At 42.1% G+C, this 23,216-nt stretch overlaps 1 protein-coding gene across 1 annotated transcript in view; it reads left to right on the plus strand.

Moving 5' to 3' along the window:
• The window catches only part of DYNC2H1 (dynein cytoplasmic 2 heavy chain 1), a gene marked incomplete in the record, with an annotated part of 465,550 nt that overhangs the window by 260,165 nt on the left and 182,169 nt on the right, over positions 1-23,216 (plus strand). Inside the window, 3 exon segments of the mRNA XM_056561585.1 lie at positions 9,292-9,367; positions 10,342-10,541; positions 12,675-12,779. Coding sequence (XP_056417560.1) covers positions 9,292-9,367; positions 10,342-10,541; positions 12,675-12,779 — 381 coding nt within the window.

The raw sequence follows: 23,216 nt of genomic DNA on the forward strand, positions 1-23,216 counted from the left end.
GAGCACCTGAAAGCTGAACTAATTTATGCAGGAAAAGTCATCAACTGCCGAGTCGAGAAGTTCGTGACGAATCGAATTTACTGTAAATTCGCTCATCTCTACTGAGCACTCTGACAAATGTACTGTACGGCGAGCAGCGATGTATTTCGTACAGTATGCCGCTCACTACATTGGCACATCCGCTCTCGTGCCCAGCCAATGTGAACAGCACCTGTGATGTGAGAGGCAATGCTGAATGCATCACTGCTCACTGAATGTAGTGTAGATTCTCTGGGCCTGGATGCTTGTGCACCTGGCCCAGCGGACATTAAGTGGCGATGCATACAGTACTGTATGCATCATCGCTCAGTGTACAGGAGCAGGAAGTCCGGCCTTTAAAGGGGTTATCCAGGAAAAAACTTATATATATATATATATGTATATATATATATATATATATATATATATATATATATATATATATATAAACTGGCTCCAGAAAGTTAAACAGATTTGTAAATTACTTCTATTAAAAAATTCTAATTCTTTCAGTACTTATGAGCTTCTGAAGTTAAGGTTGTTCTTTTCTGTCTAAGTGCTCTCTGATGACACGTGTCTCAGGAACCGCCCAGTTTAGAAGAGGTTTGCTATGGGGATTTGCTTCTAAACTGGGCGGTTCCCGAGACACGTGTCATCAGAGAGCACTTAGACAGAAAAGAACAACCTTAACTTCAGAAGCTCATAAGTACTGAAAGGATTAAGATTTTTTTTATAGAATTTATTTGCAAATCTGTTTAACTTTCTGGAGCCAGGTGATACAGTGGTCCCTCAAGTTACAATATTAATTGGTTCCAGGATGACCATTGTATGTTGAAACCATCGTATGTTGAGACCATAACTCTATGGAAACCTGGTGATTGGTTCTGAAGCCACCAAAATGTCATCCAAAAATAGGGACAAGTGAGGATTAAAGAAAAATAAATAGATAACTAATATAGATAAAGCAAATCTTTACATATAAAAGTAAGAAAGATCTGCTGGGAGCTGTAAATCACTGTCTAGGTCAGTGTTTCCCAACCAGGGTGCGTCCAGCTGTTGCAAAACTACAACTTCCAGCATGCCCGGACAGCCGTTGGCTGTCCGGGCATGCTGGGAGTTGTAGTTTTGCAACAACTGGAGGTGCCCTGGATGGGAAACAATGGTTTATGTAGAGGACAGGAGCTTCTTCAGGGTCCTATACAGTACACACAGTGTCCCAAATGGAGCCACCCTTACTTGGTGTCCAAAGGAGCAGCTAACCCTGGTAGAGGTAAAGAGTAGTACAGAACATGTAATACCTCCCTGTACTGTAGGGGGCGCTACCAGACAGCCAGTCAGTGCATGCACTTCAGTAATAGAGGTGATTTACCAGTAAAATGCCCATTCTGATTGGTCAGTTCCTCCAGTTGTGTCTGTACATTGTATGTCGAGTCTGGTTTCAAGTTACGATGGTCCAGAAAAAAACATGTTGAAACTATTGTATGTTGAGGCCATTGTAAGTTGAGGGATCACTGTATATAGAATTTTTTTTTCCTGGATAACCCCTTTAACAAGTGTGTTTGCTCCTGTCTATACGTTTATTGTGTTCCGATGGCGTAAAATGCCACATGGAAAAAGCAGTGCGCCACAAATCAAGTTGACACCGGCTCCATCTATAGCTGTAGACCAAACCGAGGGTTCATCATACAGATATGGTACTGTATGTGTATGGCCAGCCTAGAGATTCTAGAACGATTTAATACCATTCAATAAACTATGCGCACATCGCTGCCACAGCCGAATTAAGCCTTCATTACTAATGACATGAACATATTGCATTTATAGATTACAAATGTGTCTTAAATGAAGATACGTTTTTTTTTTTTTTTTTCTAAAATAATCTTTCATCAGTAATACACGGCAGTAAGCGAAGTTCTCCATGTACTTTATGAAACTTAAACTCAATTTAAGCCTGGGAGATTATTTCCTTTTTATCCTTCTATTAAGCGCTGAGCTGCAATCATGTTAATTTATCCTGAGTCCACATGACAATAAATTACTTAGCACCTTAACATTGTGAGCCAACCTCATTTATCCTGCAGACCGTGCCTGACACGCGGGGCGAAGAGTGGGAACCTGCGAGAATTTACAGTGCCGGCTTGTAGAGTCTATTATAGGATGTAGATTTACTGGGGCTGCAGCTGCATGCGAATCCTTACTTCACCTCGTATTACAGTCCATCTAAAGGGAATATGTCATCCCATAGGACCCTTCTCTGATGTTATGAGGTTAAATGAGAGCCATGACGGGTTTTGGGTGCCTTTCCAAAGCTCGCATGCACCTCCAAGACTCATTGAGACACATTGCATGTTCGCACTGTTCGTTCACAGGGCCGGATAAGAAATTGTAGGCCCTTGGGCTATGGGTACTGTGAGTCCCTCTCCAGTAGTATCTGAAAGAGAAAGGAGGAGGAGTACTCCATAGCGTAAAAAAACAATACCGGAGGGCGGGTAAGGCTATACAGTGATCACTCAACTTACAATGGCCTCAACAATAGTTTCAGCATGCAATGGTGTTTTCTGGACCATTGTAACTGTAAACCATACTCACTAGAGATGAGCGAACTTACAGTAAATTTGATTCGTCACGAACTTCTCTGCTCGGCAGTTGATGACTTTTCCTGCATAAATTAGTTCAGCCCTCAGCTGCTCCGGTGGTCTGGAAACGGTGGATACATTCCTAGGAAAGAGTCTCCTAGGACTGTATCCACCTTTTCCAGCCCACCGGAGCACCGGAAAGCTGAACTAATTTATGCAGGAAAAGTCATCAACTGCCGAGCCGAGAAGTTCGTGACGAATCGAATTTACTGTAAGTTCGCTCATCTCTAATACTCACCATACAATACTACAGACAGTCCAGATCTATGAAACTTGTCAATGGCTGGAAGAACTGACCAATCAGAATGGACATTCACTGGTAAAACCCCTGTATTACTGAAGTACATGCACTGACTGGTGTCTGGTAGCGCCCCCTACAGTACAGGGAGGTATTACATGTTCTGTACTCTTTACCTGTATTACTGAAGTACATGCACTGACTGGTGTCTGGTAGCGCCCCCTACAGTACAGGGAGGTATTACATGTTCTGTACTCTTTACCTGTATTACTGAAGTACATGCACTGACTGGTGTCTGGTAGCGCCCCCTACAGTACAGGGAGGTATTACATGTTCTGTACTCTTTACCTCTACCAGGGTTGGCTGCTCCTTTGGACACCAGATGAGGGTGGCTCCATTACTTTTTTAGGACACTGTGTACTGTACAGGACCCTGAAGAAGCTCCTGTCCTCTACATAGACAGTGATTACAGCTCCAGCAGATCTTTATTACTTTTATATGACTTGCTTTATCTGTATTAGTTATCTACTTTTTTTTTATTTATTTATTTTTTTATCCTCACTTTTTCCTATTTTTGGACATTTTGGGTCTTCACAACCAATTACCAGGTTATGGTCTCAACATACGATGGTTTCTTTCAACATACAATGGTCGTCCTGGATCCGATTAATATTGTAACTTGAGGGACTACTGTAATGGATCCCAGCCACATACCCTGGGTGATTGTGTAAATCATACCCAACAATCATGAGCATATATACAAATGACAGGTAGGAAACCTTCTGCAGCCCTCCAGCATTCAATTCGGTAGAAACGTGTTGCATCTTGGTGAATACATCTTTTTTATGGTTTCCACTGTGTCTGATCCGGGTCAGTCAGCGCCACATGAATCTTGCTGCTAACTATATAAAGCCTACTCCACTCCATCTCCAGTAGTATTGGATTGGAAATAAGTCACTTGACTTTATATTTTATTTATCTAGGAATAGGAAAATAGAGCTAATTTCTTCAAAACATTGCACCACATTTGTCTGCAGGTTGTCTGTAGTTTTGCAGCTCAGTTCTATTGCAGTGAATGGGGGCAAATTGTAATACCACACACACCGTGAAGACAGATGGGGTGCTGTTTTGGGAAGAAATAAGTTCTGTTTTTTCTATTCCTGGATAACCCCTTGTAAACACAAAATTAAATGTGTTGTTACCATTATAGATTAACCATTTAAAATCTATCTTTTACTTCTCCTGCTTCACTGCTCTTTGGCAGGCATCCTGGGCAGGAGCACATCAGAGGTGTCTTCTAGCAGACGTGCCTGCCTGTGGCACACATGGCACATCTGTTACCAGCAGCTACTGCTCTTAAATTGGCTTCTAATTGTACTTGAAGGGGACTGGCCTGGAATGAGGCTTAAAGGGGTACTACACTGGAAAACATTTTTTTTTAAAACCAACTGGTGCCAGAAAGTTAAACCGCTTTGTAAATGACTTCTATTTAAAAATCTTAATCCTTCCAGTACTTATCAGTGGCTGAATACTACAGAGGATGTTCTTTCCTTTTTAGAACTTCCTTTCTGTCTGACCACAGTGCTCTCTGCTGACACCTCTGTCCATGTCAGGAACTGTCCAGAGTAGGCGTAAATTCCCATAGCAAACCTATCCTACTCTGGACTTTCTGGCATCGGTTGATTAAAAAAATAAAAAAAAAAGGGTTTTCCAGTGGAGTACCCCTTTAAATCAAATCAGCAAGTGTACCACCACCACCACCACAGCCAGATGGATTATTATTATTTTTTTTTTTAAACATCTGCCATCTAGTGTTCTGTCTTCCAACATTGAATTTAGGATAACATTGAATTTAGAAGTATATTAAAATAAATTTACAGTGAGCATGCAGTGTCCTTCTTCCTGTTTCAGTATATCGCTTTGTGATTGGAGGTAATAGCACTGTTTCCCCTCATGTCTGGGAAAGTAATTTTGTTTCCCCTTATTTAGTTTAATCCAGTGTTTCCCAAGCAGGGTGCCTCCAGCTATTACAAAACTACAACTCCCAGCATGCCCAGACAGGCTTAGGCTGTCTGGACATGCTGGGATTTGTAGTTTTGCAACAGCTGGAGGCACCCTGCTTGGGAAACACTGGTTTATTCTGTACCCTAAACGTCATTGCGGTGCAGGGATTTAGATTTTCTTTAAAAGTTATATCATTATGTTTGGTTTGTCAGTCTGAATGTGTTAGTGTTTGATCTAGTGTGCCTCCAGCTGTTCCAAAACTACAACTCCCAGCATGCCCAGACAGCCAAAAGTCTGGGAGTTGTCATTTTGCACGCACCCTGGTTGGAAAGCACTGTTTACACCATACATTGTGCAAAGTATTGTGAAGGGTAACTATCATGCTGTACCTCTACATTTATGAGCAGCCCAGCAGCGCCGAGCATGCGTTGTCCAAACTTTATTAAAGGGGTACTCCCGTGGAAAACTTTTTTTATTTATTTATTTCTTTTTAAATCAACTGGTGCCAGAAAGTTGAACAGATTTGTAAATTACTTCTATTAAACAATCTTAATCCTTCCAGTACTTTTCAGGGGCTGTATACTGCAGAGGCAATGCTTTTCTTTTTGGATTTCTCTGATGTCATGACCACAGTGCTCTCTGCTGACCTCTGCTGTCCATTTTAGGAACTGTCCAAAGCAGGAGAAAATCCCCATAGTAAACATATGCTGCTCTGGACAGTTCCTAAAATGGACAGCAGAGGTCAGCAGAGAGCACTGTGGTCATGACATCAGAGAAATCCAAAAAGAAAAGCATTTCCTCTGTAGTATACAGCCCCTAAAAGGTACTGGAAGGATTAAGATTATTTAATAGAAGTAATTTACAAATCTGTTTAACTTTCTGGCACCAGTTGATTTAAAAGAAAAAAAGTTTTCTACCCCTTTAACTTTCTCTGAGCCCGTTCATCGTTGCTGCACTTTTGAGGAGAGCAGAGCACAGCTGATCAGTAACTAAGGGGCACAGGGATCAGTGGAGGTCCTATCCCCTGGACCCCCACTGATCAAAACTTCTGTAATGTCCCTATAATACGTCAAAAGTTTAATGAAATGATTTGGATCCTTGAAACATTTCCGGCTCAGATATTAACACTAAAGTTCAAAGCATCACTAAAGGTTTATAGTTCAGCCTGCAGAGCCGGAGCCGAATTGGATTGACTGATTAGAAAAAGGATGTCGTCCACATATGCTGCGGACTTGTGGTTTTTGACAAATTCCTTTTTAAACTGATATTTATTCCCTCGAATTCTAGATATAGGCTTATTTATATCCTGTACAATGGTCCCTTAACTTACAATGGCCTCAGGTTGCAATATTTTTGGTCTTTTCTGGACCCATGTAACCTGAAACCGTACTTAGGCTGCATTCACACCTGGTTTTGTACATACGGGTGCCGGATCCAGCTGGGGGAGGGGCAAACCGGGCGCTCCCGTACCCCAGCCTGATCAGCCCGTGACTCCATTTACTTTAATGAGCCGACCGGAGTCAAACGGTGACTCCGGTCGGCTCAGTTATGACCTGTATGCGGTTTCCTGACCGGACCTAAAACTGTAGTATACCATGGTTTTAGGTCCGGTCGAAAACCGGATACGTGTCAAAACTGAGCCGACCAGAGTCACCGTTTGACTCCGGTCGGCTCATTAAAGTAAATGGAGTCACGGGCTGATCAGGCTGGGGTACGGGAGCACCCGGTTTGCCCCTCCCCCAGCTGGATCCGGCACCCGTATGTACAAAACGAGGTGTGAATGCAGCCTTACCATACAATGATATGGACAGTCTATATCTGAAAGACGTGTCAATGGCTGGAAAAGCCGACCAATCAGAATGGACAGTCACTGGTAAAACACTGTATTACTGATTGCCTACATTGACTGGTGTCTGGAAGCGCCCCCTACAGTACAGGGAGGTGTTACATGTTCTGTACTCTGTACCTGTACCAGGGTTAGCTGCTCCTTTGGACACCAGGTGAGGGCGACTCCATGTTACTTTTTTAAGACATTGGCCCTCATTTACTAAGAGTGTTGTGTAGGTTTCTTTGTGGGTTTTAATTCCCTACAATTTATTTTCCACGGTATTTACTAAGGTTTCCCTACATTTTCCACTTTTCCCTACATTTTGCTTTTTTTTTTACACATGCTCTGATCTGTCTGTTTTTTTGTGAAAATGTCGACCCTTTTCGGACACCACGCCCCCTTTCCCCGGTGGCCACGACCCTTTTTTGGGTTTTCTTAGCAAAATGGAGAGTTAGTGTGGGTTTTTTTAATTCTTGCGCAAATTCTGGCACAGACAGAATTTCTGGCGCAATGCGACAGAATCTGACAGACAACCCGACAAAACATGTTGGGTTTGCAATAGTAAATGAGGGCCAATATGTGTTCTGTAAAGGACCCTGAAGAAGCTCCTGTCCTCTCTATAGACAGTGATTTACAGCTCCCAGCAGATCTTTCTTACTTTTATATGTAAGGATTTGCTTTATCTGTATTAGTTTTCTACTTATTTCTCTTTAATCCTCACTTTTTCTTATTTTCGAATGACATTTTGGGGCTTCAGAACCAATTACGAGGTTTCCATAGAGTTATAGACCCAACATACAATGGTTTCAACATACAATGGTCGTCCTGGAACCAAATCATATTTGATACCATATACTTATTTATATTATGTTATATAATGTAACTTCATGTTGTTAATTAGCATCCATCAAACAATTGTCATTAAAATGATCTTCATTAGACAGTCAGATTTCTGTATTTTATTTTAATGTAAAATAGGCGCAGTATAAGGTGACCTATAGTCAGTGAGGCATGGGCGCCTTCCCCTGTGCATGTTTTACATAAGAAAAAAACATTACAGCAACCCAACCATCTGATGAAGGTTATTTTGACAGAAACGTCACCTATACAATCGCTTGATGGATGCTGATAAATAACACAAAGAGCATGAATCCTACAAGTGCCAAACATTTCATCTGGATTAATAAGGAGTGAGATTCTATTTGGGCATCTACAGACGTCAGAAGTGTCGTGTTCTGCTGCTGCTAGATATATACTGATTTATATCACATACTAGATACTGATTTATAGCCTGTGCTGTATAGATGTTTATGTCATGTGCTGGATAGATACTCATTTAGATCATGTACTATATAGATACTTTTTTACTGTTTATACCATGTGCTAGATACTAATCTATATCATGTACTAGATAAATACTGATTTATGTCCATATATAAACACACAGTGGTCCCTCAAGTTACAATATTAATTGGTTCCAGGACGGCCATTGTATGTTGAAACCATTGTATGTTGAGACTAGAGATGAGCGAACTTACAGTAAATTCGATTCGTCACAAACTTCTCGGCTCGGCAGTTGATGACTTTATCCTGCATAAATTAGTTCAGCTTTCCGGTGCTCCGGTGGGCTGGAAAAGGTGGATACATTCCTAGGAAAGAGTCTCCTAGGACTGTATCCACCTTTTCCAGCCCACCGGAGCACCGGAAAGCTGAACTAATTTATGCAGGAAAAGTGCCAATCAACTGCCGAGCCGAGAAGTTCGTGACGAATCGAATTTACTGTAAGTTCGCTCATCTCTAGTTGAGACCATAACTCTATGGAAACCTGGTAATTGGTTTTGAAGCCCCCAAAATGTCATCCAAAAATAGGAAAAAGTGAGAACAAAAATAAGTAGATAACTAATATAGATACAGCACGTCCTTACTTATAAAAGTATCTGTCAGTGTTTCCCATCCAGGATGCCTCCAGCTGTTGCAAAACTACAACTCCCAGCATGCCTGGACAGCCAAAGGCTGTCCAGGCATGCTGGGAGTTGTAGTTTTGCAACAGCTGGAGGCACCTTGGTTGGGAAAGACTGGTCTATATAGAGGACAGGAGCTTCTTCAGGGTCCTGTACAGTACACGCAAAATGGAGCCGCCCTTACATGTGTCCAAAGGAGCAGGTAACCCTGGCACAGGTAAAGAGTACAGAATATGTAATACCTCCCTGTACTGTAGGGGGCGCTACCAGACACCAGTCAGTGCATGTACTTCAGTAATACAGGTAAAGAGTAGTACAGAACATGTAATACCTCCCTGTATTGTAGGGAGGTGCTACCAGACACCAGTCAGTGCATACACTTCAGTAGTACAGGTGTGAATGCCCATTCTGATTGATCAGTGCTTACAGCCATTGACACGTTTCACAGATCTGGACTGTCTGTACATTGTATGTTGAGTCTGATTTCAAGTTACAATGGTCCAGAAAACACTATATGTTGAGGCCATTGTAAGTTGAGGGATCACTGTATTTATATCATGTAATATATAGTTTTTCTCACATTTACCAGAAATGTTTTATATTTAGGGCTGGACCAAATTCTATGAATTCTCTCTGTCGGACCTGCGCGCTGCCTATGATATTATTGATCGTCTTTTTGAAGGTGAGTTAATGCGGTTCCTGTATAATGCAGGCTGATTCAACAAGGATGGCGCAAAAGTAAAGGCCGATATTTAAAGGGGTACTCCACTGGAAAACATATATATATATATTTATTTTTTTTTAAACCAACTGGTGCCAGAAAGTTAAACTGATTTGTAAATTACTTCTATTAAAAAATCATAATTCTTCCAGTACTTATCAGCTGCTGTATACTGCAGAGGAAGTTCTTTTCTTTGTGAATTTCCTTTCTGTCTGACCACATTGCTCTCTGCTGACACCTCTGTCCATTTTAGGAACTGTCCAGAGCAGGACAGGTTTGCTACGGGGATTTGCTTCAACTCTAGACAGTTCCTAAAATGGACAGAGGTGTCAGCAGAGAGCACTGTGGTCAGACAGAAAGGAAATTCAAAAAGAAAAGAACTTCCTCAGTAGTATACAGCAGCTGATAAGTACTGGAAGGGTTTAGATATTTTAATAGAAGTAATTTGCAAATCTGCTTAACTTTCTGGCACCAGTTGATAAAAAAAAATAAAAAAAATGTTTTCCACTGGAGTACCCCTTTAAAGTAACTAACTATGTTAGAAGGAACAACTGCACACCAAATGTCTTTTATGAAAAATGTATTTTCTTATTTTATTTGTTTTGCGTACAAAAAATATCCATGCGGCTTTGAGTGTTTGTATTTTAGAATATTATACAGAAGTTATGGGACAACTTACACAACTCTGCTATGTTTGGTTCACAAACCCTTCATGTGTGAATCCAGCCCAGTATATTGGTGTGTCTTTGCTGATGGCTGACATACTACTTGTCTATGTACTATATAATCTCATTGATTATATAGTACAGGATCTCATTCCAGATTCATGGGTCCTGAATGGCCCTTTAGTGATACGAAATAACACAGATAGCACTTATATATATATGTGCCTGTATGATCGTTTTGTATTTAATATCATGTGTTCCTTTTTGCAGGAGGCAGAACCTTTCAGTGGGATTTTGTTAATGGTCTTCTAGAGAACGCAATATATGGAGGACGAGTAGATAACTACTTTGATTTACAAGTTCTTCGCTCCTATCTGGAACAGTTTTTCAGTGTTCATGCATCAGGGATAAGAGGAAGCAAGATGACGTTCCCATTGTCTTTCTCTTTGCCAAATTCGTGCAGCATTATGGTAAGACTTTTGATGTAAGGTCCCGGTTTCTGCTGGGAAACCAGTGAATATCCACCATATTCTATAAAATGACTGCAATAAAGATTTACTGAAAGACATATGTTTCTTATTCTTACCCTAACATTAAAGGGGTACTCCAGTGGAAAACTTTTTTTTAATCCACTGGTGCCAGAAAATTAAACAGATTTGTAAATTAGAAACTCCAAGAAGGAGAGAGCACACCAGGTAGCAAACCAAATAAGTGGAAAAAGGCAAACATACGATACCGCGAGGTAACTGTTAGGCGCGTCCGGACTCACTTCAATATGTACTCAGCACCTGCGGGGTGCACACACTAGGTAAAGTATCAATATATGCAGAAACAAAGAGGTAGTATGCACTCACCGCTGGTAAGCTGCTACTGGCTCCGAGTCCGGGATCACCACGGCATGTATAGAGACGATAAGGGGCGCTCCTCTGAGCGCCCCTTATCGTCTCTATACATGCCGTGGTGATCCCGGACTCTGAGCCCGTAGCAGCTTACCAGCGGTGAGTGCATACTACCTCTTTGTTTCTGCAGATTTGTAAATTACTTCTATAAAAAATTCTTATTCCTTCCAGTACTTTTTAGCGAGTAAATTCTTTTCTTTTTGAATTTTTTTTCTGTCTGTCCACATTGCTCTCTGCTGACACCTCTGTCCATGTCAGGAACCGCCCTCACATCTTTGCAGTACTGTGATGAATAGAGGACCTCAGGCTCTGTGCATGTTTCAGTCTGTGCATATTTCAGGGAGGCTCTGTGCATGTTGCTATCAGGGAGGCTCTCCTGCAGCTTTTAGTCTGTGCAGCTTTCTGTGAGAATCTGTGGAGCTTTCACTTTCTGTGCAGCTGTCAATCAAGCTCAGTGCAGACAAGATCTTCCTGAGTTTTGACTCCTGCCAGGCCGGGAGGAGACCAAACTCACTGTAGTAATTGTGGCAGGGAACAGAACAGAGCCACCTAGTGGCTGTTTTTTTTATAAGACATTTTAAACATATTTATGTTGATAATTTTAAAAGCAAGTGAATGGGAAAGTGTCTGCTAATTACACAAGGAACACTATATTAAAAGTTTTATTTGGTGACAGGTACTTTTTAATGATAATCTGTCAATTGTTTTCTGCTGCCCAAACCGTGATCAGCATTAAACAGGTGCAGGGAGTGAAGTCCCAGAACACATTATTAACTCTGAAATGCCTGCTGTAAAAAGGCTGCTAGGACTCCAGTAACTAGTCATTGGGGTGGTCCACGCCCAGTCTTCCTTAAGGCTAGGTTCAGACTACGGAATCTCCGGGCAGAAAATTTCCGCCCGGAGATTCCGAGTTCCGCCTGCGCCGACTGAATTAGTCGGCGCTAGGACCGGGCGGACACTGCAGTCTCCTATAGACTGCTATGTGTTCCGCTCGGATTTCCGCCTGAAGAAAGAGCAACCCCTTTCTTCAGGCGGATATTTTCTAGCGGATTTTTCATCCGGATTTTCCGCTTCACAAATTCCGAAGTGTGAATTTGTGAACGGAAAACCATTCACTACACTATGCATTATAGTAAGCGGAATTTCCGCCGGTAATTTCAAAACGAAAATTCCGGCGGAAATTCCGTAGTCTGAACCTAGCCTAAGTGTAGCATCTCTCCCTATATACAAAGATAAGAATATACACAGATAGGGTGAATTGCATCAGTCAATGCCAGCGAGGCGGAGAGCAGGCACGGGAAAAGCACGCCCGTCTCCCGTGACTTCTTAGCCAGGTATTGTCAGCCTTTTTAAACTATGATTTTTGTGAAATGGAGAACACAAAAGAGATGACAGATTCAGCCGGATTTGCTGTAGACATTTCCTGCAGCCAAGTCTGCACTAAAAATTTGCATTGAAATTATGTGGATTTGGTTTTCCCTTCCCATTCATTTCAATGAGAAAATTCCATGACAAATCTGCAACATAACTTGATGTACTTCAGATGCATCCAGCTGTTGCAAAACTACAACTCCCAGCATGCCCGGACAGCCAAAGGCTGTCCGGGCATGCTGGGAGTTGTAGTTTTGCAACAGCTGGAGGCGCCCTGGTTGGGAAGCACTGTTCTACAGACACATTGTAATCCTCACATTCTGTCTTCTTTAGGAGTATCGCAATGTGATTGAAAGCCTGCCGGAGGATGATAAGCCGGCTTTCTTTGGTCTACCTGCTAATATTGCCCGTTCTTCACAGCGCATGATCAGTTCTCAGGTAAAGTGTCAGTGTTGATGTACGTTTTTTTTTTGGACAGTGACACCCAACAATCCATTCCATCAGCCTGATGCTTTAATAATACAGAAATGCATTTGTCCTTGTGATCAGGTGACAGGAGGATAACAGCACCGCTCATCACTTAGCGTCATTTACCATCTTGGGCTTAGGAGCAATTGTCCTAACCAAAGTATACTGTGCAATATATACCTATTGGCCAAATACGCGGCTGCCTGGTAGGCAATTCCATATATACTACAGGCTATATGTTTAACTCATGGGTGGGGGACCTTTTTTCTGCTATTGGCCATTTGAATATTTGTGTTTAGCCCTGGACCCTACAAAATGATTATATATTAAAAATGACCCGCTATATTTGGTCTAATATTTTAATTTACCCCCCAAATGTGATAGCTGGACCTGCTTCTCTTTGGTGAAGTGATGTCAGCTGCTACTCACAACTGCTTTACAAGGTTTGCATCAATTAGTCTGTTGCTTGTTTCCTGAAGGTTGGATCCCCCGTTGGTAGTTTTTGCCCAGTAGGGCCTATGCATGTAGTACCCTGCCATAGGTAGTTTACCTCCTGTATATAGGACATTCCTGTAGGTAGCTTTCCCCCTGTAAGTAGGATCCCCTGTATGTAGCTTACCCTCTGTAGGTAGGCCGCCCTGTTAGTAGCTTGCCCACTATAGGTAGGACTGCCCTGTAGGTAATTTACCCCCTGTAGGTAGCACTTTCTATAGATAGTTTTCACCCTGTATGTAGAACCTCAGTAGATAGTTTGACCTCTGTATGTAGGAGCCCCTATAGGTAGGACCCCATGTAGGTAATTTCGCCCTGTATGTAGGACCCGCTGTAGGTAGTTTGACCCGTGTATGTAGGAGCCCGTACAAGTAGGACCCCATGTAGGTAATTTCGCCCTGTATGTAGGACCCGCTGTAGGTAGTTTGACCCCTGTATGTAGCATTCCTTATAAGCAGCATGCCCTCCGTATTTAGGACCCCTGTAAGTAGCTTGCCCACTTAGGTAATTTGCCTTCTGGATGTAGGACCCTCCTGTAGGTAGGACTCCCTGTAAGTAGCTTGCCCTCTGTAGGTAGGTTTCTCCCTGTATGTAGGACCCTCCTGTAGGTAGGACTCCCTGTAAGTAGCTTGCCCTCTGTAGGTAGGTTTCTCCCTGTATGTAGGACCCTCCTGTAGGTAGGACTCCCTGTAAGTAGCTTGCCCTCTGTAGGTAGGTTTCTCCCTGTATGTAGGACCCTCCTGTAGGTAGGACTCCCTGTAAGTAGCTTGCCCTCTGTAGGTAGGTTTCTCCCTGTATGTAGGACCCTCCTGTAGGTAGGACTCCCTGTAAGTAGCTTGCCCTCTTTAGGTAGGTTGTCCCTTGTATGTAGGACCCTCCTGTAGGTAGCTTGCCCCTGTAGGTAGGACCCCCCCCCCCCCCCATGTAGGTAATTTGCCCCCTGTATGTAAGACCCGCTGTAGGTAGTTTCCTCCCTGTATGTTGGTCACCTCTGTAAGTAGTTTGCCCCCTGTTGGTAGGACTCCCTGTAGGTAACTTGCCCCTGTAGGTAGACATCCCTAGTGGGTTGTTGTGACACTTTGACTGTATCCACTGGCGGACAACAAAAAATGATGGGCCAGATGGTCTTTACACCTGGTTTAGCACAGATAAATTACAACTATAGTGTGAACAGAGCCTAAGTTATAAGAAAAACTAGAATAAATAAATATATATATACATTCTAAATAAATTGGTCCAGGTACATAGTAAAGCAGCGCTCCGGTGAGTACAGCTCTTTATTTCCTAGATGTGGTGGTAATTGCCGTTCAGGCACAATAGAACTGTATGCAGGAACCGGAGGTTTTCATGGCTCATATTCAGCTGTGACAGCTACTTACTTTTTTTTTTTTTGTTAAACGATATCTTTATTAAAAGCAGTAAAACCGGGTGTCGGGTAACAGTATTACCGAAGAGAAGTCCTGCAAGTTTAGTTGCTCTTCCGTCTATCTGCAAGGTCACTAGAAGCTCAAACGCAGCCTTTTTACAAGCTGTTTGTCAAGTGATTTTTTTTTTCTAAACCATTATCACTTCTAAGTTATTATGGGATTTGTAGAGTGTAGCACTAAAGACTTTAGCAATTGTCAACACTGCTGAGTTATTCACCCTCAAGAGAGACGGGGCATGAATATTAACGTCACACAGAACCTCACAGATCTGCTTCCTCTTGGTGCAGCCGCATCATTTTGTCATAGTTAAAGGGGTATTCCATGTATTTTTTTTATTTGACTGTGCTACAAATGCTGTAAAGTTAGTGTAGTTCATAATATAGTGTCTGTACCTGTATTTGATTGCTGGTCTCACAATTCACAATGTGTTTGATAGCTGATCTTTGCCACAATGTTTATTTTTAATAGCATACAAAATGAGTGTTGTCTCAGGTTTGCCCAGGTTACAGTGCGGCCTGAGACATTGCATCACTAGTCAGGTGTTGAAAGGGAGTCTGCTTCAATGGGTGGAGTGACTTCTGGATCTGAGGGGAGATCATTCTTCACAGGGAATTGTATCTCAGCTGTGCTGCAATGCGTGGGGTGGCTAATGTGTGGGAGGAAGAAAAGAGACCTCACACTTACTCGCAAGGGATCCTAGGACTTGTAGTTGGAAGGAGGGAACTCCAACATAAAATTGCCATTTCACAAAAAGAATGTTTATGGTGGACTCACAACACAGCCATTTAGCTCAGTCACTCTCCCTACAGCCAGGTCTCTGCATAGTGATCCTCTGTTCCCTGCAGAGCAGCCAATTGAAATAGCTACTTTCTGCCCTGGTTGCCAGAAAAGGACTGCAACCTTTGAACTAACATGGCATTGTAGCTGAGAAGACTTCTTCTGGAGAGAAAGTAAGAAGGGACAGTATTGTCAGCTGTCAGAAGAGGAAGGAGACTGACTCTGTACATAATGGGGCACAGGAAAGCAAAAAATGATCATGTTTTTGTTTAGTTTTTTTTTCCTTATCTGAAGGTAGTAGAATTTAGAGAGTACAATGGATTGAAAAACCTAACTGGATTGCAGATGTTGTCTTGTTAAAGGGAACCTGTCACCAGCTTTATATCACTCTCCTTACTTTAAAGGGCCACCACTCTAGGTGACCATCGTGCAGAGATTTTTGAGTGATCGTTAGAGATGAGCAAACTTACAGTAATTCGATTCGTCATGATCTTCTCGGCTCATCGTTTGCGGACTTTAGCCTGCATAAATTAGTTCAGCTTTCAGGTGCTCCGGTGGGCTGGAGACTCTCTCCTAGGACTGTATCCTCCTTTTCCAGCCCACCGGAGCACCTGAAAGCTAAACTCATTTATGCAGGCTAAAGTCCGCAAATGTTGAGCCGAGAAGTTCGTGACGAATCGAATTACTGTAAGTTTGCTCATCTCTAGTGATCGTCCTACTGAAAGTTTAGGTTGTCTTCACTTGTAGAAAGGCTTGACAATGAACTGATTACAAAGTGTCCCCTGATAGGACCTCCTTGATCTTAAAAAGATTCTGCTGCACTGTGCACACTACGCAATTTCCATACCTAAACTTTGGAAGTGGATATGGATTCCGACAAAAGAAGAAGCATGTTTACTCTTTCTGCAGAATTCCACCAAGAACTGCAGTGTGGTCAATGGGACCGTTTTCTCCTCCATGCCCAGCACCCCCGCACTATTCCGGTCTGAGGAAGGTCTCTTGACCGAAACATCTCTTTTTTTGGTTGCCAATAAAATTGCAAACATATTATCCCCAAGTAGAGTGCCAAGTGTTCTTTGTGCATGATTTCTCTAAGGAAAATGAAATGGTATTAGGTGCCCGTTTACATGAATGTCTTGTCCTCCAGAGGGAGAGACATTCTTTATAACCACTTTAAGGGTACGTTCACACGTACAGGATCTTGTGCAGATTTGATGCGCAGGATTTGTAACTGCAGATTAGAAGCTGTGATCAGTCATTTAGTTTACATTGAAATCTGCAGCAGAAAATCCTGCACATGAAATCTGCATACGTGTGAACGTACCCTAATGAGGATCCTGCAAACAAGACCCCCCCCTTCACAGCTGTTAACATAGAATATCCTAAAATGGTGTATGATAATGGGTTAAAGCAGATTTTCTCTCCTCTTCTGATTCCTTTGCTGTAGTCCCTTTTCCTGAGAGGAAGGTAGAGGCATCCAGATGTAACCATTTGTCCGTCCAGATATAACATCGGTGCCATGACCCTTTTTCCCTCGCCACGTCCCCCCGCTCTCCTCTGGCTTTGTTAAGCTGATTAGATGTGGTTTTTCACTGCTCGGAGCAGTAGGGATCTTCCTTTTGTTTGTACTTAACCTTCAGCGAGATATTTTAACTTTGCTTTGTTAAAATCCTGTGTGCAGGATAAAGATGCTGCGCTGTGACAGATAGCGTTAGTGTGTGCGAGCTGTACGGGGCTGAAAGCCGCCTGCAACAAAGTGACTCATCCTCTTTCCTTTAGAAATCAGTGGAACCCCGCAGCAATCTGCTATCTGACAGACACTCAGATCTCACCAGGTACATGTAAAATCATTCATGTGATGACAATGTCTTCCAGCTTTCTATGTTTTCCCCCATCAGACGACCTGTCTGTATTTCTGCACATGCATGACAGATTATGTACATGAGTTCCTCCTTTCTGGTTGGGTACTCTCGACTTCTCTTGCAGACATTGCCATCTTAGTATCTCGAAACTGCCTTTGGTATAGGCAGCCTGGTCTCTTTCATAGTCACTGCCCTCCCTTACAAGGGTACTCTGCCCCTAGACCTCTTATCCCCCTAAGATGTCTGATGGCGTGGGTCTCGAGGCTAGGGACCCCCCGCAATCTCGGCTGAGGCACCACAGACATCTGGTGCACGGAGCAAACTTCACTCCGTGCCGGATGACTGGCGATGCGGGACGGTGGCTTGTGATGTCATGGCCACGCTTATGACATCACGGTCACGCCCCCTCAATGCAAGTCTATGGGAGAGGGCGTGACTGCCGTCACGCCCTCTCCCATAGACTTGCATTGAGGGGGCATGGCCGTGACATCACGAGCCTCTGGTGCTGCACTTGACGCTCCATATGAACGCTGGGTGCAGCAGGGAGATCGCGGGGGTCCCCAGGGGTGGAGTGCCCTTTTAAGATTATTACAATCTTTTCCTGCTTCTGCAATTATACCCAGGATCTGATTGGCTGCTCTGTCTTCTATCTCTGCTAGAGATGAGCGAACTTACAGTAAATTCGATTCGTCACGAACTTCTCGGCTCGGTGGTTGCTGACTTTTCCTGCATAAATTAGTTCAGCTTTCCGGTGCTCCCGTGGGCTGGAAAAGGTGGATACAGTCCTAGGAGACTCTTTCCTAGGACTTTATCCACCTTTTCCAGCCCACCGGAGCACCGGAAAGCTGAACTAATTTATGCAGGAAAAGTCAGCAACCGCCGAGCTGAGAAGTTCGTGACGAATCGAATTTACTGTATGTTCGCTCATCTCTAATCTCCACCTTATGCATGGCCCTGACCCTGTCATATGTAGACCTGTCCTGTAATTGCAGAAGAGAAACTGCAGCATATTTTGTACTTCACAGGAAGGTTAGAAGACAGTGTGCGCCTCCTTGGTGGCACTGCTAATATGTTTTGCTGGAGGCAAGCTCTGCATGAAATTAGTCTCCTTCCACCTCTGGAAGCTGACAGTAAACCCTAACAAGCTAAGAATGAGTTTTTTCAGCTATCCTACCGTGTACTGCAGAGGCTCTGCTCCTGCCCTGACAAGCAGACAGCTGTTTCTGTTGGCTGCTTTGTAGTGAACAAAGCTTAAAGGGGTTATCCAGGAAAAAACTTTTTATATATATATATATATATATATATATATATATATATATATCAACTGGCTCCAGAAAGTAAAACAGATTTGTAAATCACTTCTATTATTTTTTTTTCATTCTTTCAGTACTTATGAGCTGCTAAAGTTGAGTTGTTCTTTTCTGTCTAAGTGCTCTCTGATGACACGTGTCTCAGGAACCGCCTAGTTCAGAAGCAAATCCCCATAGCAAACCTCTTCTACACTGTGCAGTTCCCGAGACAAGCAGAGATGTCAGCAGAGAGCACTGTTGCCAGACAGAAAACAACAACTCAACTTCAGCAGCTGATAATTATTGAAAGGATTAAGATTTTTTAATAGAAGTAATTTACAAATCTGTTTAACTTTCTGGAGCCAGTTGATATAAAAAATAAAAATAAAGTTTTTTCCTGGAATACCCCTTTTAACTGTGCAGACACCTGACTGTGAGGAGAGGGACCGAGCATGTGCGTCCTTCAGCACTAGATGGTTGTGCACTTTACTATACACTTTGAACATGAGGTGGTACCATCCTGTGTAAGAAAATGTCATAACCTCACTGGACTGTTTCTTATGGGTTTAAATACAGAATTCCTTGAGTCAGAGTTGTGGTGCAGTTTACACCAGAAAACTGGTGCACATGCTGTGCGCAACATGTATTCTGTATTATCTGTTTTAGACAGACAATAAGGAACATGGCTTTCAGGGAAGGGAGTGTGGCTTCTTATGGCACAAATTAAGCCAACTAAAATGTGGTGTAATGTTAAACCATGGGATCTATAGATGCACCAAATGTATCATACAGTAGGAGGTACTTTGATTCACCCTGGCGCAATGTTAGACTGTCTAGTCTAAGTTTGCTCTCACTATTTATTAGATAGATTTAGTAAGTCTTTATTACACATGTTTCTTTAAAGGGATTGTTCAGCCTGTTAAAATTAAAGGCCTATCAATGTTAGGTCAGCAAGGGTCTATCTCCCTAAACCCCTGCGAGCACCACAACCGCTTCAGTGTTTACTATACACATATGTGCATTGCCCTACGATTAGTATCAATGGTGCAGGGTACCGCAGCATTGCCCCTTTAAATTTAAGGGACAAAACTGCAGTACCTCTCTAAAATTATGGTTATACAGGCACTGGTAGACTTTGAAGAGTCCAAGAGTCGGTCCCACCGACCTAATATTTATGTCCTGTCCTGAAGATAGGCCATTAATTTATAAGGATGGCTGACCCATTGAAATGAAGTGTGAAGAAAGTATTTCTAAAGGTTCTTCACCATACAAGCAAATTTTGTATACATGTTTGCTCTGTCTCCCACATGGCTTGTGGCAAACTCCAAACAGGATTTCTGGTGACTCAATTTCACCATGGCTTTCGTCTTTCCACTCGTTTATAAAGGCCAAATTTGTGGAGTATACAACTGATAGTTTTCATGTGGACAGATTCTCCCAACTCAGCTGTTGATGTTTGCGCCTCCTCCAGAATTACCATGAGTCTTTGTTGCTTTTCTAATGTATTTTCTCCTTTCCTGCTTTGTCAGTTTGGGTTGATGACCTTTCTTGGTAGGTATGTGGTTGTGCTGTATGTTTTCCATTTTCTGATGATTAATTTTATGGCGCTTCATAAGATGTTCAAAGCCTGGGATATTTTTTTTTTTATATATATAACCTAACCCTGCTTTATACTTATCTACAACTTTATCCCTGACCTGTTTGGTAAGCTTCTTGATCTTCATGCTGCTGTTTTGTTCAATAATGCTCTCTAACAAACTCTAAGGCCTTTACAGAACAGATGTATTTGTACTGAGATTAACTTGCAGACAAGTGGACCCTATTTACTAATGATGATGTACCTTGCAAATCTGATTTGTTAAAGGGGTACTCTGGGGAACTAAACCCATAGCCCACCCTTTCCCTCTCATAAACCTATGTAATAGTCTTAATATCATCCATTAGCTATATAAAGCAGTTTCCTCTCTGGTTGACACCTTACATGCATGAAGTGAGGGAATTAAATCATCCAGCCATCCACTCTTTTTGTCCAAATCCCTCTCTGAAAGCAGCCCCCAACCTCATGAGAGACACAGACCATCTGTTTTGCCCTGCACTGATAAGTCATGCCCCCTTTAGTGCTGAGAACTGGGAGGTGTGTGCAGCCTTAGCCAATCAGACACTTAATATGTTGCTCAGAGCAGGAGCGTGGGGGCTGCTTTTAGAGAGGGATCTGGCTGGCAGAGCAGAGCTGCAATGATTCACGGGAGATGTAGACAAAGGGAGAGAAGGATGGCAAAGACTATCAAGCAGCAAGAGAAGACAACAGAGGCCACAGGAGCCATGCATACCAGGCAGGATGGTTTACAGCGAACATATCTAGGTAGCGTGGTAGCTTTGGAGTTTTATTTATTTATATGTATTATATATATATATACTCCCCTGGAGTACCCTTTAAGGCAATTGGTTGCACCAGATCTTTGTTAGGCGTTTCACAGTTAAGGGGTGAATATGTATGCACTTACCACTTTTCAGATTTTTATTTGTAAGTTTTGAAATCCATATAATATTTCCCCCCTCTTCCAAATTATGGAATAATTTGTGCCAAACCATTACATAAAATCACAATGAAATCAGTTTGAATATGTGGTTATACAGTGAGGATCAAAAGTTTGGGAACTTTTTACACCAGGTAAAAATGTGTATTAATGTGCATAAAGAAGCCAAGGAAAGATGGAAAAATCTCCAAAAGGCATCGAATTACAGATTAGACATTCTTATAATATGTCATCAAAAGTTAGATTTTATTTCCATCATTTACACTTTCAAAATAACAGAAAACAAAAAAATGGCATCTGCAAAAGTTTGGGCACCCTGCAGAGTTAATATCTTGTACTGCCCCTTTGGCAAGTATCACAGCTTGTAAACGCTTTTTGTAGCCAGCCAAGAGTCTTTCAATTCTTGTTTGAGGTATCTTTGCCCATTCTTCCTTACAAAAGTCTTCCAGTTCTTTCAGATTTCTGGGCTGTCTGTCACACACTGCTCTTTTAAGGTCTATCCATAGACTTTCAATTATATTGAGGTCAGGAGATTGTGAAGGCCATGGCAAAACCTTCAGTTTACGCCTCTTGATGTAATCCCCCGTGGATTTTGAGGTGTGTTTAGGATCATTATCCATTTGTAGAAGCCATCCTCTCTTTAACTTCAGCTTTTTCACAGATGGCATCAAGTTAGCATCCAAAATTTTCTGAAATTTGATTGAATCCATTTTTCTTCTACTCGTGAGATGTTCCCTGTGCCACTGGCTGCAATGAAACCCGAAAGCCTGATTGATCCACCCCCATGTTTAACAGTTGGACAGAGGTTATTTTCATTAAATTCTGTTCCCCTTCTTCTCCAAACGTAACCTCATCAGTCCACAGAACTTGTTTCCGAAATGCATCAGGCTTGTCTATATGTTCATTTGTAAAGTTCAAACGCTGATTTTTGTGGTAAGGACGTAGAAGAGGTTTTCTTCTGATGACTCTTCCATGAAGACCATATTTGTACAAGTATCTCTTTGTAGTGGAATAATGTACCACAACTTCAGTGTCTGCCAGGTCTTTCTGGAGGGATTGTGCAGTCAAACGTGGGTTTTGAATAGTTTTTCTCAGAATCCTGCGAGCTGTTCTGTCTGATATTTTTCTTGGTCTTCCAGATCTTGCTTTAACTTCCACTGTTCCTGATGTATCCGAACAGAGGATATTGACATCTGAAAACGTTTTGCTATCTTCTTATAGCCTTCTCCAGCTTTGTGAGCGTCAGCTATTTTCAGTTTCAGATTTCTAGACAACTGCTTAGAAGAACCCATGGTGCTGATTGTTGGGGCAAGCGGGCAGTGCATGCTATAAATTCTGCAGGGTGCCCAAACTTTTGCAGACGCCATTTTTTTTTGTTTTCTGTTATTTTGAAAGTGTAAATGATGGAAATAAAATCTAACTTTTGTTGACATATAAGAATGTCTAATCTGTAATTTGATTCCTTTTGCAGATTTTTCCATCTTTCCTTGGCTTCTTTATGCACATTATTACAAATTTTTGCCTTGGGTGCCCAAACTTTTGATCCCCACTGTACCATGACAAAATGTAGAAAAGTCCAAGGGAGTAAATACTTATGCAAGGTTCTGTAAATGTGTATGTACTACCATTCTAGCGGAGCAGACGTATAAATGTGTACATACCACCTTCTCAGCAGCTTTTTTTTTTTTTTTTTGGTGTGCACATATGAAATGTGGACAATAAATTAGGCCGTAAATACTATGGAATGCTATCTATTTCCTTACATATCATAATGGAATCGTATAAATAGCTCTACCCTCCATAAAAAAAAAATCTTAAGAATATTCCCGGAATACTTATATATGTTTATAGAAATGACTTGTCTATTGTCTGTAAAAAAAAATAACATTCCATTTTCTTCAGGAAGATGTCACTTCTCAAGTCATGTGCATGTTTATTATGGTCTGTCCTGAGGGTTGTTGCGGCTTTGTAAAGCTATCCTAATTCATTATATTAACCCCTTCTTGAAGATGGAGGTACATTA

This window comes from Hyla sarda, chromosome 2 (assembly GCF_029499605.1).
Source record: "Hyla sarda isolate aHylSar1 chromosome 2, aHylSar1.hap1, whole genome shotgun sequence".
NCBI lineage: Eukaryota > Metazoa > Chordata > Amphibia > Anura > Hylidae > Hyla > Hyla sarda.